The sequence below is a fragment of the Asterias rubens genome, chromosome 12 (genome assembly GCF_902459465.1).
Source record: "Asterias rubens chromosome 12, eAstRub1.3, whole genome shotgun sequence".
Classification (NCBI taxonomy): domain Eukaryota; kingdom Metazoa; phylum Echinodermata; class Asteroidea; order Forcipulatida; family Asteriidae; genus Asterias; species Asterias rubens.
This window is the reverse complement of record NC_047073.1, coordinates 7,029,125-7,046,049: the sequence shown is the minus strand read 5'-3', so window position 1 is coordinate 7,046,049 and position 16,925 is coordinate 7,029,125. Positions and strand designations below refer to the sequence as shown.

Here is a 16,925-nt window from a genome sequence, read left to right as displayed (position 1 = left end):
GCTCAGATTGAGCTAACAATAGTTCTGTACTAGAAACGTGGGTGTTCTGAAGCTACTGGTTGAATCTTAGTGAGATCTGAGTTGATGATTTTTTAAATCTGCTCAGATTGTACTGAGAATAATTCTGTACTATGAAACATTGGTGTTCTGAAGCTACTGGTTGAATCTCGGCAGGATCTGAGATGATCAATTTTTTCAATTGCTCAGATTGAGCTGAGATTAATTTTGTGCTAAGAAACATTGATGTTCTGAAGCTACTGGTTGAATCTCGGCAAGAACTGACATGATCAATTTTTCAAATATGCTGAGATTCAGCTAAGATAATTCTGTACAAAGGAACGTGGGTGTTTTGAAGCTACTTGTTGAACCTCGGCAGGATCTGACATGATCATTTTTTTAAATTGCTCAGATTGTGCTGAGATTAATTTTGTGCTCAGAAACATGGGTGTTCTGAAGCTACTGGTTGAATCTCAGCAGGATCTGAGATGATCAATTTTTCAAAGATGCTCAGATTGAGCTAAGATTAATTCTGTACAAAGGAACGTGGGTGTTTTGAAGCTACTTGTTGAACCTCGGCAGGATCTGACATGATCATTTTTTTAAATTGCTCAGATTGTGCTGAGATTAATTTGTGCTAAGAAACATGGGTGTTCTGAAGCAACTGGTTGAATCTCGGCAGGAACTGACTAGATCAATTTTTTAAATCTGATTGAGCTGAGATCAATTCTGTACTAAGAAACAACGGTGTTTTGAAGCTACTGGTTGAATCTCGGCAGGATCTGATATGATCAATCATTTAAATTGCTCAGATTGAGCTGAGATTAATTTTGTGCAGAATAAGGGTGTTTTGAAGCTACTGGTTGAATATCGGTAGGATTTGAGATGATCATTTTTTTAAATTGCTCAGATTGAGCTGAGATTAATTCTGTATCAGGAAATATTGGTGTTCTGAAGCTACTGGTTGAATCATAACGAGATCTGAGTTGATAATTTTTTAAATCTGCTCAGATTGAGCTGAGAATAATTTTCTGCTAAGAAACATGGGTGTTCTGAAGCTACTGGTTGAATCTCGGCAGGAACTGACTAGATCAATTTTTAAATTGTTCAGATTGAGCTTATATAATTTCTGTACTAAGAAACAATGGTTTTCTGAAGCTACTGGTTGAATCTCGGCAGGATCTGAGATGATCATTTTTTAAATTGCTCAGATTGAGCTGAGATTAATTTTGTGCAGAACATGGGTTTTCTGAAGCTACTGGTTGAATCTCGGCAGGAACTGACTGATCATTGTTTAAATTGCTCAGATTGAGCTGAGATTATTTCAGTACTAAGAAAAACGGGTTTTCTGAAGCTACTGGTTGAATCTCAGCAGGATCTGAGATGATCAATTTTTTAAATTGCTCAGATTGACTGAGATTAATTTTGTGCGAAAAACATGGGTGTTCTGAAGCTACTGGTTGAATCGTACAGCAGGATCTGAGATGATCATTTTTTAAATTGCTCAGATTGAGCTGAGATTAATTTTGTGCAAGAAACTGGTGTTCTGAAAGCTACGGGTTGAATCTCAGGCAGGATCTGAGATGATCATTTTTGAAAAAATTTCAGATTGAGCTGAGATTAATTTTGTGCTAAGAAACATTGATGTTCTGAAGCTACTGGTTGAATCTCGGCAAGAACTGACATGATCAATTTTTCAAATATGTCGAGATTCAGCTAGATTAATTCTGTGCAAAGAACTGGGGTGTTTTGAAGCTACTGTTGAATCTCGCAGGATCTGACATGATCAGTTTTTTAATTGCTCAGATTGAGCTGAGATTAATTTTGTGCTAAGAAACATGGGTGTTCTAAAGCTACTGGTTGAATCTCAGCAGATCTGAGACGATAATATTTTTAAATTGCTCAGATTGAGCTGAGATTAATTTTGTGCTAAGAAACATGGGTGTTCTGAAGCTACTGGTTGAATCTCAGCAGGATCTGAGATGATCAATTTTTTAAATTGCTCAGATTGAGCTGAGATTAATTTTGTGCTAAGAAACATGGGTGTTCTGAAGCTACTGGTTGAATCTCAGCAGGATCTGAGATGATCAATTTTTTAAATTGCTCAGATTGAGCTGAGATTAATTTTGTGCAGAACATGGGTGTTCTGAAGCTACGTGTTGAATCCCGGCAGGAACTGACATGATCATTTTGTTAAATTGCTCAGATTGAGCTGAGATTAATTTTGTGCTAAGAAAACATGGGTGTTCTGAAGCTACTGGTTGAATCTAGGCGGACTCTGAGACGATTATTTTTTTAATTGTTCAGATTGAGCTGAGATTAAATCTGTGCTAAGAAACAATGGTGTTCTGAAGCTACTGGTTGAATCTCGGCAGGAACTGACATGATCAATTTTTAAATATGCTGAGATTGAGCCGAGATCAATTCTGTACTAAGAAACAACGGTGTTTTGAAGCTACTGGTTGAATCTCGGCAGGATCTGAGATGATCAATTATTTAAATTGCTCAGATTGAGCTGAGATTAATTTTGTGCAGAATAAGGGTGTTTTGAAGCTACTGGTTGAATATCGGTAGGATCTGAGATGATCATTTTTTTAAATTGCTCAGATTGAGCTGAGATTAATTTTGAGCTGAGAAACATGGGTGTTCTGAAGCTACTGGTTGAATCTCGGCAGGATCTGACATGATCAAGTTTTTAAATTGCTCAGATTGAGCTGAGATTAATTTTGTGCTAAGAAACATGGGTGTTCTGAAGCTACTGGTTGAATCTCGGTAGGATCTGAGATGATTAATTTTTTTAAATTGCTCAGATTGAGCTAACAATAGTTCTGTACTAAGAAACGTGGGTGTTCTGAAGCTACTGGTTGAATCTTAGTGAGATCTGAGTTGATGATTTTTTAAATCTGCTCAGATTGTACTGAGAATAATTCTGTACTATGAAACATTGGTGTTCTGAAGCTACTGGTTGAATCTCAGCAGGATCTGAGATGATCAATTTTTTAAATTGCTCAGATTGAGCTGAGATTAATTTTGTGCTAAGAAACAACGGTGTTCTGAAGCTACTGGTTGAATCTCGGCAAGAACTGACATGATCAATTTTTCAAATATGCTGAGATTGAGCTAAGATTAATTCTGTACAAAGAAATGTGGGTGTTTTGAAGCTACTGGTTGAATCTCGGCAGGATCTGACATGATCAATTTTTTAAATTGCTCAGATTGAGCTGAGATTAATTTTGTGCTAAGAAACATGGGTGTTCTGAAGCTACTGGTTGAATCTCAGCAGGATCTGAGATGATCAATTTTTTAAATTGCTCAGATTGAGCTGAGATTAATTTTGTGCTAAGAAACATGGTGTTCTGAAGCTACTGGTTGAATCTCAGCAGGATCTGAGATGATCATTTTTTAAATTGCTCAGATTGAGCTGAGATTAATTTTGTGCTAAGAAACATGGGTGTTCTGAAGCTACTGGTTGAATCTCAGCAGGATCTGAGATGATCATTTTTTTAAATTGAGCTGAGATTAATTTTGTGCTAAGAAACATGGGTGTTCTGAAGCTACTGGTTGAATCTCGGCAGGAACTGACTAGATAAATTTTTTAAATCTGATTGAGCTGAGATCAATTCTGTACTAAGAAACAACGGTGTTTTGAAGCTACTGGTTGAATCTCGGCAGGATCTGAGATGATCAATTATTTAAATTGCTCAGATTGAGCTGAGATTAATTTTGTGCAGAATAAGGGTGTTTTGAAGCTACTGGTTGAATATCGGTAGGATCTGAGATGATCATTTTTTTTAAATTGCTCAGATTGAGCTGAGATTAATTCTGTATCAGGAAATATTGGTGTTCTGAAGCTACTGGTTGGATCATAACGAGATCTGAGTTGATGATTTTTTAAATCTGCTCAGATTGAGCTGAGAATAATTTTGTGCTAAGAAACATGGGTGTTCTGAAGCTACTGGTTGAATCTCGGCAGGAACTGACTAGATCAATTTTTTAAATTGTTCCGATTTAGCTGAGATCAATTCTGTACTAAGAAACAACTGTGTTTTGAAGCTACTGGTTGAATCTCGGCAGGATCTGAGATGATCAATTATTTAAATTGCTCAGATTGAGCTTAGTGGGATCTGAGTTGATTATTTTTTAAATTGCTCAAATTGAGCTGAGATCAATTCTGTACTAAGTAACAACGGTGTTCGCAAGCGACTGGTTGAATCTCGGCAGGAACTGACATGATCATTTTGTTAAATTGCACAGATTGAGCTGAGATTTATTCTGTACTAAGAAACATTGGTGTTCTGAAGCTACGTGTTGAATCTCTGCAAGAACTGACATGATAAATTTTTCAAAGATGCTCAGATTCAGCTAAGATTAATTCTGTACAAAGAAACGTGGGTGTTTTGAAGCTACTGGTTGAATCTTAGTGGGATCTGAGTTGATGATTTTTTAAAATTTGCTCAGATTGAGCTGAAAATAATTCTGTACGAAGAAACGTGGGTGTTTTGAAGATACTGGTTGAATCTTAGTGGGATCTGAGTTGATGATTTTTTTTAAATTTGCTCAGATTGAGCTGAAAATAATTCTGTACTATGAAACATTGGTGTTCTGAAGCTACTGGTTGAATCTTGGCAGGAATTGAGATGGTCAATTAATTAAATTGCTCAGATTGAGCTGAGATTAATTCTGTACTAAGAAAGGTGGGTGTTCTGAAGCTACTGGTTGAATCTTAGTGAGATCTGAGTTGATGATTTTTTAAATCTGCTCGGTTGAGCTGAGATTAATTTTGTGCAGAACATGGGTGTTCTGAAGCTACTGGTTGAATCTCGGTAGGATCTGACATGATCAATTTTTTTTAATTGCTCAGATTGAGCTGAGATTAATTTTTTGGTAAGAAACATGGGTGTTCTGAAGCTACTGGTGGAATCTCGGCAGGATCTGAGATCAATTCTGTACTAAGAAATAACGGTGTTCTCACGCTACTGGTTAAATCTCAGCAGGATCTGAGACGATCAATTTTTTAAATTGCTCAGATTGAGCTGAGATCAATTCTGTAGAAAGAAACGTGGGTGTGTTGAAGCTACTGGTTCTGAGGGATCTGAGTTTATGTTTTTTAAATCTGCTCATATTGAGCTGAGATTAATTTTGTGCTAAGAAACAACCGTGTTCTCAAGCTACTGTTGAATCTAAACGAGATCTGAGTTGATGTTTTTTAAATCTGCTTAGATTGAGCTGAGATTAATTCTGTACTATGAAACATTGGTGTTGAGATGGTCAATTATTTAGATTGCTCAGATTGAACTGAGATTAATTTTGTGCAGAACATGGGTGTTCTGAAGCTACTGGTTGAATCTCGGCAGGATCTGAGATGATCTGTTTTCTAAATTGCTCAAATTGAGCTGAGATTAATTCTGTACTAAGAAACAATGGTGTTCTGAAGCTACATGTTGAATCTCAGCAGGAACTGACTAGATCAATTTTTTTAATTGCTCAGATTGAATATTGGAGATCTGAAGCTACTGGTTGAATATCGGCAGGATCTGAGATGATCAATTTTTGAAAAACGCTCAGATTGAGCTAACATTAATTCTGTACTAAGAAACGTGGGTGTTCTGAAGCTACTGGTTGAATATCGGCAGGAACTGAGATGATCAATTTTTTAAATTGCTCAGATTGAGCGGAGATCAATTCTGTAATAAAAGAAACATTGGTGTTTTGAAGCTACTGGTTGAATCTCGGCAGGATCTGAGATGATCAATTTTTCAAAGATGCTCAGATTGAGCTCAGGTTAATTCTGAAAATTAATTTTGGAAAATTTATCATCTCAGTTCCTTCCAATTCTCAACCAGTAGCTTCAGAAAACCAATGTTTCCTAACACAAAATTAATCATAGCTCAATCTGAGCAATTTAACAAATTTATCATCTTAGATCCTACCGAAATTCAACCAGTAGCTTCAGAACAGCCATGTTTCTTAAGTACAGAATTAATCTGAGCTCATACTGAGCAATTTTGAAAAATTGATCATGTCAGATCCTTCACAACACCAATGTTTCTTAGAACAGAATTTATCTCAGCTCAATCTGAGCAGATTTAAAAAATCATCAACTCAGATCTCGTTAAGATTCAACCAGTAGCTTCAGAACACCAATATTTCTTAATACAGAATTGATCTCAGCTCAATCTGAGCAATTTCAAAAATTGATCTCAGATCCTACCGAGATTTAACCAGTAGCTTCAGAACACCCATGTTTCTTAGCACAAAATACCTGCATCCCCTACGATTTTTGAAATATTATATGAAATCAATATGTAAATAAAATTTAAAAGCCTAGGTTTCGAACAGATGACCTCCGATATATCTGCATCCCCTATCATTCTTGAAAATGTCAATATGTAAACAAAATATTGAAATTCCTGCCTAGGTTTCGAACAGGGGACCACCGATTGTGAAGCTAAGAGATCTACCGCTAGACCAAATCGTTCCACAGGAAATCCTAGGAAAATCCCACTTATAAACATCTGCATCCCCTATCACTTTTGAAAAAGTCAAATGTAAACAAAATGTTAACATCCCCGCTTAGGATTCTGAAGTCGAGAGATCTACCGCTAGACCAAATCGTTCCACAAAAAAACCTCCCACTTATAAAATATCTGCATCCCCTATCGTTCTTGAAAATGTCAATGTGTAAACAAAATATTGATATTCCTGCGTAGGTTTCGAACAGGGGACCTCCGATTGTGAAGTCAAGAGATCTACCGCTAGACCAAATCGTTCCACAGGAGATCCTAGGAAAATCCCACTTATAAACATCTGCATCCCCTATCACTTTTGAAAAAGTCAAATGTAAACAAAATGTTGACATCCCCGCTTAGGATTCGAACGGGGGGACCTCTGATTCTGAAGTCGAGAGATCTACCGCTAGACCAAATCGTTCCACAGGAAATCCAAGGTAAAATCCCACTTATAAACATCTGCATCCCCTATCACTTTTGAAAAAGTCAAATGTAAACAAAATGTTGACTTCCCCTTAGAGATTCTGAAGTCGAGAGATCTACCGCTAGACCAAATCGTACCACAGAAATACCTAGGAAAAAGCCCACTTATATCTGCATCCCCTATCAATTTTGAAAATGTCAAATGTAAACAAAATATTGACATCCCTGCTTAGGTTTTGAACGGGGGGGGACCTCTGATTCTGAAGTCGAGAGATCTACCGCTAGACAAAATCGTTCTATAGAAATACCTAGGAAAAATCCTCCTCATAAATATCTGCATCCCATATCATATCTGCATCTGCACGTGCCGGCGCTCTACCAACTGAGCTATCTAGCCCTATATTGGCGGTGTCCCTATTTTGTCAATATCTTTGTTAAGATACGTTAAGAATCCCACTCTAGTCATTTCTTTGTTCAACCCCAAAAATCATTTACAAATTTACCCAGTCAGTTTCCCTTGTGGTTTATATTGATATCTGAAACAAAAAGTCGCATCCCCTTAAGGTGATCCCCTAGCTGCCGCTTCCCAGGTTGTATCGTAATTTGGGTGTGATCCCTGGCTACACGGCAGTTAACGGTTGTATGGCTTCTGACTGGCACCCTCGAACAAAGATATTGACAAAATAGGGACACCGCCAATATAGGGCTAGATAGCTCAGTTAATCCGGAGGTCGTTGGTTCGAATCCCACTCAAGTCAATTCTTTGTTCAACCCCAAAAATCATTTACAAATTTACCCAGTCAGTTTCCCTTGTGGTTTATATTGATGTTTCAATTTTTTAAACATTTTGTTATTATGTTTTATTGTTTCTAAAAAAACAACAATTATGTTTAATTATAAAAACCAACAACAAAAAAAACAGTGAATTTGGTACATTTTGCATTGCTTGAGACTCTACTCTCTAGATACAAAAGTTCCAACAACAATGCAAAGCAAGTAACCTAGAAGTAGGGGCTCAATTTTAATAACCTGTGTGTGTCGATGCAACTGCCACTGACAGTGCTTTTTGTGGAACCATGGAGGTAGAAACTACCTCAATGGTGGAACCAGTGAGTTATATGAATAATAACACATGTTTTGTTAAGTTTTACTTCAAAACAAAACTTGTTCTTTTAGGTAAGAAGCCCCAAACCAAGTTACCGGTAACTCCATGGAGGTAGATTTTTGCAGTATTATTAGTCAACGCAAATTTATTAGTAGTTTAAGAAACTTAACAGCAAGCTCACCTGTTTTGATTTCATGATGCCAACACAGTATGCACCAACCATCACCACTGCCTTGAGCAAGGCTACTGATTACATCGAATATTCGGCCGGTGCAAATCATTTGTTTACAAAAGTGTCATTGCCTTTCATCAATCAATACACGCTGTGTGCAGTGTATTTGTGTTGGCATGATGCATATAAATGGCGGCTTCTTCTTCTTCTTCCTTGCGACCTGTCGTCGACGTGAGCGGATCTCTTGCATGTTGCATGCCTTGAGAAACTGGCTTCTTGACAGCTGCTTCTATATCTTGTTCTTCAAGTTTATCAACCAAGTCAGACCAAGTTAAGACTGTGACTTGTGTACTCAAATATTTTCACCAATGACAAAATTTACTGATGTCCAACCCTTTATTACGACACCATTTGCTTGTAGCAACGTGTGATGATGGTTCGATCTGCAATTAATCAAATGAACCCAATACAATATAAACATTTGATTTACAGCAATTACAATAACGAATTAATCCCAATTTTATGTATTTACAATAATTGATTAAATCCCTATTTACCACAAAATGTGTGCCAATGTGCGTGATTCCCCTTTGCCTCAACTCAAGTGACTTAACTTAATCTCAAAACTTTATCCAAACTTTGACCTTTAACCTTTATCCACACACACTACCGTGTTCTGTATGCCACAATACCCCAACGTACACAATACATGTACATGCAACCCACGTGAATCTAACTGACGACATGCTTAGAAAATCAACCACTTTTACAATCAAAATTTTACACTGATTACCCGCTTAATATCAACAATCCCTGATGCAGAGTATACTTAAACTTATAATCTTAAACTTGATTGAACTAATTTTGTACTCACAACATTGGGCGCATCCAAAATCAACAAAATATTGGCGAAAGTATGACCATGGAGGTAGTCTACCTCCATGGTATGACTGACTCACTAGTGACGAATGTTATGATCGATCCTGGCGAAAGATGCAAAACTGCGGCCTCATTTGACCAAGAAAAATCTACGCTTCTGACGTCACACATTAATAAATTACGTTGCCTAGCCCGCAACAAAGACGAAGTTATTTATTTAATATGCACGTCAAAGTTCCCTATAAAAATCCGTACTCAAAAGTACAACCATACACACACGACGTCTAGTGTAGGCATGGTTGGTAAATAACCAGGCTGGAGTGAGCACCGTGTTTGGGCCCAACACTAAATCGGGCCCAGCACCGAAATTATCCTCAGCACCGAATTAAAAAAAAATCCGCAAACGACCGTCAATACACGTCGACACCACCACGGCCCTGTTTTGGTTAAACGATGTAAGTCATTTTTTTGAGATTTTGAGATAAAGCCATTTCCCAGTAAAGTGAGGGCGCTCTTTCCGATTCTGAAAATCTTATCGTCAACGGATGAGTGGTTCAGAAGATACAAACTGTATGTTGACCTGTACAACTCAAAGTTTGTGACTTTAATTCACAAAAAAGATGTATGTCACACTTACACTTATTTTACAAACTAAAAATATGGTAAAATGGTGTATCTCTCTGACATACACCATTTGAGCAAATTAATCAACATCCCAAATGCTTTTTAGTATACCATTGTTATGCACCAGTTTGACGACATACGCTTTCCTGTGAGTGTGCATTATTTCGGTGAAATGATGTATCTTTGAATAAACTGTCACAGTTTCTTCAATAATGTTCAAAAACTTAAAACAAAATATGGAAACTTATTTTCAATTATTACATTAGTGAAAAACTTTTAAAAAAATGACAATCCAATATTCTGAAACAAAAAGGCAGTTATTTCAACTTTCAACATATTTTTCTTCAAATTAGCTTTTTTGAGATACATCGTTTCACCAAAACAGGGCCGACCAGGGATGCTTTATCAGCATACCTAACTTTAACGGAATTTGTGTCACCTTTAAATTATGAAATTTCAAGATTTTCTTTCATGGATATGTTGATTACATCCCTGACCACATCTCCTGGGCGGAAAAATAATCTCAGATTACTAATTAGCTCAGCCCAACTAATTAAAGATTGTCTCAAATTAGCTTGTGTATAAATAATGTACTAACTGCGGCAAACATACCTAACTTTGACGAAATTTGTGTCACTTTTAATTTATGAAATTTTAATATTTTCTTTCATAGATGTGTTTGCTAAATCCCTGACCACATCTCCCAGGCGGAAAAATAATCTCAGATCACTAATGAGCTCAGCCCAACTAATTAAAGATTGTCTCAATTTGGCGCGTGTATAGCCTAATAATGTACAAAGTGCGGGTAAACATACCTAACTTTGACGAAATTTGTGTCACCTTTAATTTATGAAATTTTAATTTGTTCTTTCATGGATATGTTTGTTACATCCCTGACCATATCTCCTGGGCGGAAAAATATTCTTAGACCACTAATTAGCTCAGCCCAACTAATTAAAATTGTCTCAAATTAGCGTTTCTATAGCCCAATAATGTACAAAGTGTGGGTAAACATACGTAACTTTGACGAAATTTGTGTCACGTTTAATTTATGAAATTTTAATCTTTTCTTTCATAGATATGTTTGTTACATCACTGACCACATCTCCTCGGCGGAAAAATAATGTCAGATCACTAATTAGCTCAGCCCAACTAACTAAAATTTGTCTCAAATTAGCGTGTGTATAGACTAAATATGTAAGTGCGGTTAACATAACTAACTTTGACGAAATTTGTGTCACTTTTAATTTAGAAAATTTTAATATTTTCTTTCATAGATATGTTTGTTACATCCCTGACCAGATCTCCTGGGCGGAAAAATAATCTCAGATCACTAATTAACTCGGCCCAACTAATTAAAGATTGTCTCAAATTAGCGTGTGTATAGCCTAATAATGTACGGTACAACGTGCGGGTAATATACCTAACTTTGACGAAGTTTGTGTCGCCTATAATTTATGAAATTTTAATATCGTGATTCAATGGCGTAAGCGGAAAAGTCCGTGCAGGTTACTAGCGTTATGTGATTCAGGAGGACCTGCACACGGGCTGTGCATCCACTGCACGTATTGGAAGTGACGTTTCCAACCCCTTCTCTACCACCTCGGGTGTCCTCGGTGCTCTGTCAAAGTCACACAGAAGTTCAAGTATCTCGGCTGTGACATCCAATCCTCAGGCTACTCCTCCCCCGACATTTTCTGACGCATGGGGCTTGCCTCATCCACCTTTGGCCAATTAGACCGTGTTTGTGGAGGAACAGACGCCTCAAGCTCACAACCAAGCTGAGGATATTTACGACATGTGTCCTCCCCGTCCTGCTCTATGGCTCCGGAACATGGACACTCCGAGCTGATCACACGAAGGCTTTAGCCTCAGGTATCAACGACGCATTCTCGGTGTCCGTTGTTCTGATTTCATCTTTAACGCAACAATCTCGGAGACCACCGGCATCGAGCACCTCCGTGTGACTATCTCCCGGAGACGTCATTCCCTCTTTGGCCATGTCAGACGGCTCCTAGAGGATACACTGTACATGTGGCCCTCAAGCTGGGTGTGGAAGCACCGGGAGGATCCCGCCCCTGCCCAGCCTGGAAGAGGCCAAAAGGCCGACCTTACAGCACCTGGGTTGGCCAACTGGAAGCAGACTTTGAGTTCCGGGCCGGGCAGCTGTGGCAATCAGCAGCAGAGCGCAGTGGTTGGGCGGCTCTACGTGACCCCCTGATGGATCAAGAGGAGGATGATGATGATGATGATGATGATGATGATGATGATGATGATGATGATGATGATGATGATGATGATGATGATGTTGATGATGATGACTGCATTGAGTATTTCCCGTACCCTCAATGAATATATTGGCAGCATCCCACAACAACCTACCGTTTCAATATCACCAACTGCGCTGGCCAACCAATTTAGTCAACACTTTACGGAGAAGGTAAAGAATATTCGTTTGTTTATTGCTGATCAACATGTCGATCAGCAGTTGTCGGTTACCTTGCCGTCTACAGATTGCCAGTTGTCGGATTTTCATTATGTCACTTCTGAAATTTTTTTGAAGATTGTTCAGCGATCTACCAACAGATCATGCCAGCTGGATCCAATTCCCACTTCAATACTCAAGCGTCACATCATGACACTCCTTCCCAAGCTGACTGAAATTGTTTATGCATCCTTACAGTCAGGTGTCTTTCCAGAGAGTCTGGGGGTGCAATAGTAACACCAATCTTGAAAAAGCCTTCAATGGACAAAGAAGATCTCAAGAACTATGGCCCAGTTTCTAACATCCGCTACCTGTCCAAAGTCATTGAAACGGTAGTCTGCTCCCGAATCACCCAATACCTGGACGACCACAAGCTACTCGACCCATTGCAGTCAGCATACAGAGTTGGTCACAGCACCGAGACAGCTCTGTTCAGGGTACACAACGACATCCTTCGCATAATAGTCATCAGCAGAGCCGTTTTTTTAGTAATGATCGACCTCTCTGCTGCTTTCGACACCCTTGACCACGATATCCTACTGCAACGCTCTCGTGATCAATCGGGTTCGCTGGAACTCCTCTTCAGTGGTTCTCGTCCTACTTTACAAGAAGAATACATTGGGTCCATGTTGCAAGTGCCAACTCTGATGTCCATCACCTTGAGTTCAGTGTCCCTCAAGGATATGTTTTCGGCCTTCGTAAATTCACCATGTACGTTTCTCCTATAGGGGACATCCTTCATCGGCATGGAGTCAACTACCACATGTACGCTGATTACATTCAAAGCTACCTGGATTTTGATCATGCCATCCCGAGTGATGCTGAGTGCTGCTTGTTTAGGCTATCTAACTGTATCCAGGATGTCCAAACCTGGATGCTTGCAAACAAACTCATGCTGCATGAAAACAAAACAGAGTTTTCCATAGCATCATCACCATATCAATACAAACATCTTGAGCTTCTAAACCCTCACCATAGGTAACACAACCATCAATCCTGTCTCATCCGTTCGGAACCTGGGAGTAACTTTTGACAACTCCATGTCAATGAGTGAATATTATGTCACTGGTGTGTGCAGGTCCGTTAACTATCACATACGCAACATCACTAATGATCCGCAAATACTGGACTACGACACACCTGTCATTCTGTTGGTCGTGCACTGGTACTCTCACGCCTCGACTACTGCAACTCCCTTCTCACTGGACTGAAGCAACATGATCTCAACCGCTTACAAAGACTCCAAAACAAGGCCGCTCGACTGATCCATAAGAAGCCAAAGTATTCCCATGCCACACCTCTGCTCACGGATCTACATCAGCGGATCAATTTAAGACGGCACTGAACATGTTCAAAACTGTATCCAATACGTTCCCATTTTACATTTCAGACACATTAGATCTCCTCAGCAAACCAAAGCGTGAAGGTCTTCGATCTCAATCCAATCTGGTGGTACCTCGATCCTCAAAGAAGTTTTGAGACCGTGCATTCTCCATCGCTGGTCCCCGCATCTGGAAATCACTCACAACAAATATCCGGAACGCTTCTTCTGTATAAAAGTTTAAACGACTTTTTAAAAACACATTTTGTTTAATCGTTCCATCTAATGTGTTTTTGATTTTGTAACTTTTTGTATTTTTGCTTGCTATTCTTTTTTCTCTTGTGGGTTTTTGGTTGCATTATCCCTAGCGCTTTGTATATAAAAGCGGTTGTATTATTAATCCAAGATGGCGCAGGTTAGAGAATTAATGGGTGCGTTCGATTTAATAGCTTCCCTGGGTCTACCCCGCGGTGCTCATTCACTCTACGATCACTCACCGCTCTTGTAGTGACGTCATGCACTTGAGGCCAGCCCCCCAAGTGACCCACTCAACAAGCAGGGCACTGGGGGCTGACAACCTGAGCCCCTGGAATGACGTCAAAGCTATAATAGTGGGTGCGTTCGATAAGCTTCCATGGGTCGACCCCGCAGTGCTCACTCGGTTGGGCCCCTTGGGATGATAAGACCTAACCGAACGATCACACTCGCCCTCTCGTGGTGACGGCATGCACCTCAGGTCACCCCCAAGTGACCCACTCCACAAGCAGGGCACTGGGGCTGACCCGGGAGAGCCCCGTCAAAGCTTTTCGAACGTATCGGTGCAGACTGGGTCGACACAGGGAAGCTTAACGAACGCACCCAGTATAGATAGATTAAGATAGAAAGTTTGCCTTCGTTTTTTTTGTGGCTTTTTTCTTAAAAAAGAAAAGAAAATCGAGCTTATCTTCAGAATAACTCACGATTGAGATTGATTTTAACAACGAAACTCAACAGGTAGTTGAACCTTAGTATCACTACACCACAGACCTCATTTCGTCATAATAACGTCATCGGGAATCAAATTAAATTAATTTGTAAAAAGGATGTGGCGCGAACTTTTGGGGGAAATCCAAACAGCGCTATCTTTGGTCCAACGAAAGAGGGCGCTGCTGGGAATAACATAAAATCGCAATAGTTGAGTCTTAGGCCGTGTCCGAAACGGCGACTTCGGCTACAGCTACGGCTAGATCGCGCGCGTCTGCCTATTCTTCAACACTGACAGACGCGCTGATCTAGACGTAGCTGTAGCCGAAGTCGTCGTTTCGGACACGGCCTTAAGTTTAAACTTAGTTTCTTGTTCAAACCGGAGGTTAATTCATAAATACCCCAGACAGTTTCGTTATTCATATTGGTGGAGAGCGCGTCACCTGGGGGTGTTTAAACCGTTGATAATGACCAGTTGATAATGATCAGTGTTTACAACCGGAGACTCCGCGCTAGTCTTGTTGCAAGACGTTTCTGGTTACGGGCGACGCAGGCGCTGTCGATGAGTTGGCCGCGCTGTGTGTGAAAGGAGAAACAGCGAACATGCACCAAGACTATATGCGCATGCGCACGAACGGAACCGGAAAACACACGCGTACGGACATCGTACATGTGCATGTAACATGTACTACTGAACGGTACACCATGGAGGTGGAAACATACATAGCCCAAGCACTCGGAAACGATAAGTTTTACAGAGTTTCTTACTTTATTACGCCTTTTAACCAAAAAGGTATTTATAAATGGGAACCAAAGTGTGTTGAATCGGTTTTCAACTAGTGGTTTAAACCCGCCGAGGCCTGGTTCTTGATAATTTACCTCTACTTCGTCTCGGTAAAATTATCAAGAACCACGCGCTTATTAGAAACAATCTTTAATAAGTTGGGCTGAGCTAGTTAGTTATCTGAGATTATTTTTCCGCCCAGGATATATGGTCAGGGATGTAACAAACATATCTTTGAAAGAAAATATTAAAATTTCTTAAATTAAAGGCGACACAAATTTCGTTAAAGTCAGGTATGTCTATACACGCACTTTGTAAACACTATGTGGCTATCAAGCGCTAATTTGAGACAATTTTTAATTAGTTGGGCTGAGCTAATTAGTGATATTAGATTTGTTTTCCGCCCAGGAGATGTCGTCAGGAATGTAACAAACATATCTATGAAAGAAAATATTAAAATTTCATAAATTAAAGGTGACACAAACTTCGTCAAAGTTAGGTATGTTACCCGCACTTGGTACCTATTTAGGCTATCACGCGCTAATTTGAGACAATCTTTAATTAGTTGGGCTGAGCTAATTAGTAATCTGAGATTATTTTTCCGCCTAGGAGATGTGGTCAAGAATGTAACAAACATATCTATGAAGGAAAATATTAAAATTTCATAAATTAAAGGTGACACAAATTTCGTCAAAGTTAGGTAAGATAATACCCGCACTTTGTACATTGTTAGGCTACACACGCGCTAATTTGAGACAATCTTTAATTAATTGGGCTGAGCTAATTAGTAATCTGAGATTATTTTTCCGCCTAGGAGATGAGGTCAAGAATGTAAAAAACATATCTTTGAAAGAAAATATTAAAATTTCATAAATTAAAGGTGACACAAATTTCGTCAAAGTTGAGTTACCCGCACTTTGTACATTATTAGGCTACACACGCGCTAATTTGAGACAATCTTTAATTAGTTGGGCTGAGCTAATTAGTAATCTGAGATTATTTTTCCGCCTAGGAGATATTATCAGGGATGTAACAAACATATCTATGAAAGAAAATATCAAAATTTCACAAATTAAAGGTGACACAAATTTCGTTAAAGTTAGGTATGTCTATACACGCACTTTGTATACACTATGTTGCTATTATACACGCGCTAATTTGAGACAATGTTTAATTAGTTGGGCCGAGTTAATTAGTAATCTGAGATTATTTTTCCGCCTAGGAGATGTGGTCAGGGATGTAACAAACATATTTATGAAAGAAAATATTAAAATTTCATAAATTAAAAGTGACACAAATTTCGTCAAAGTTAGGTATGTATCCGCACTTTGTACATTATAGGCTATAAACACGCGCTAATTTGAGACAATCTTTAATTAGTTGGGCTGAGCTAATTAGTAATCTGAGATTATTTTTTCGCCTAGGAGATGTGTTCAGGAATGTAACAAACATATCTATGAAAGAAAATATTAAAATTTCATAAATAAAAGGTGACACAAATTTCGTTAAAGTTAGGTATGTCTATACACGGACTTTGTACATTAATAGGCTATACACACACTAATTTGAAACAATCTTTAATTAGTTGGGCTGAGCTAATTAGTGATCTGAGATTATTTTTCCGCCTAGGAGATATGGTCAGGGATGTAACAAATATATCTAT

General features: G+C 38.9%; 1 protein-coding gene across 1 annotated transcript; it reads left to right on the top strand.

The window, feature by feature from the left end:
- The first annotated feature begins 12,454 nt into the window (after positions 1–12,454).
- LOC117297718 lies at positions 12,455–13,673 on the top strand. Its single transcript, XM_033780865.1, has 2 exons — positions 12,455–12,905; positions 13,585–13,673. Exons 1-2 carry the CDS (start codon positions 12,455–12,457, stop codon positions 13,671–13,673), a joined length of 540 nt encoding a protein of 179 aa, XP_033636756.1.
- Positions 13,674–16,925: the final 3,252 nt, after the last annotated feature.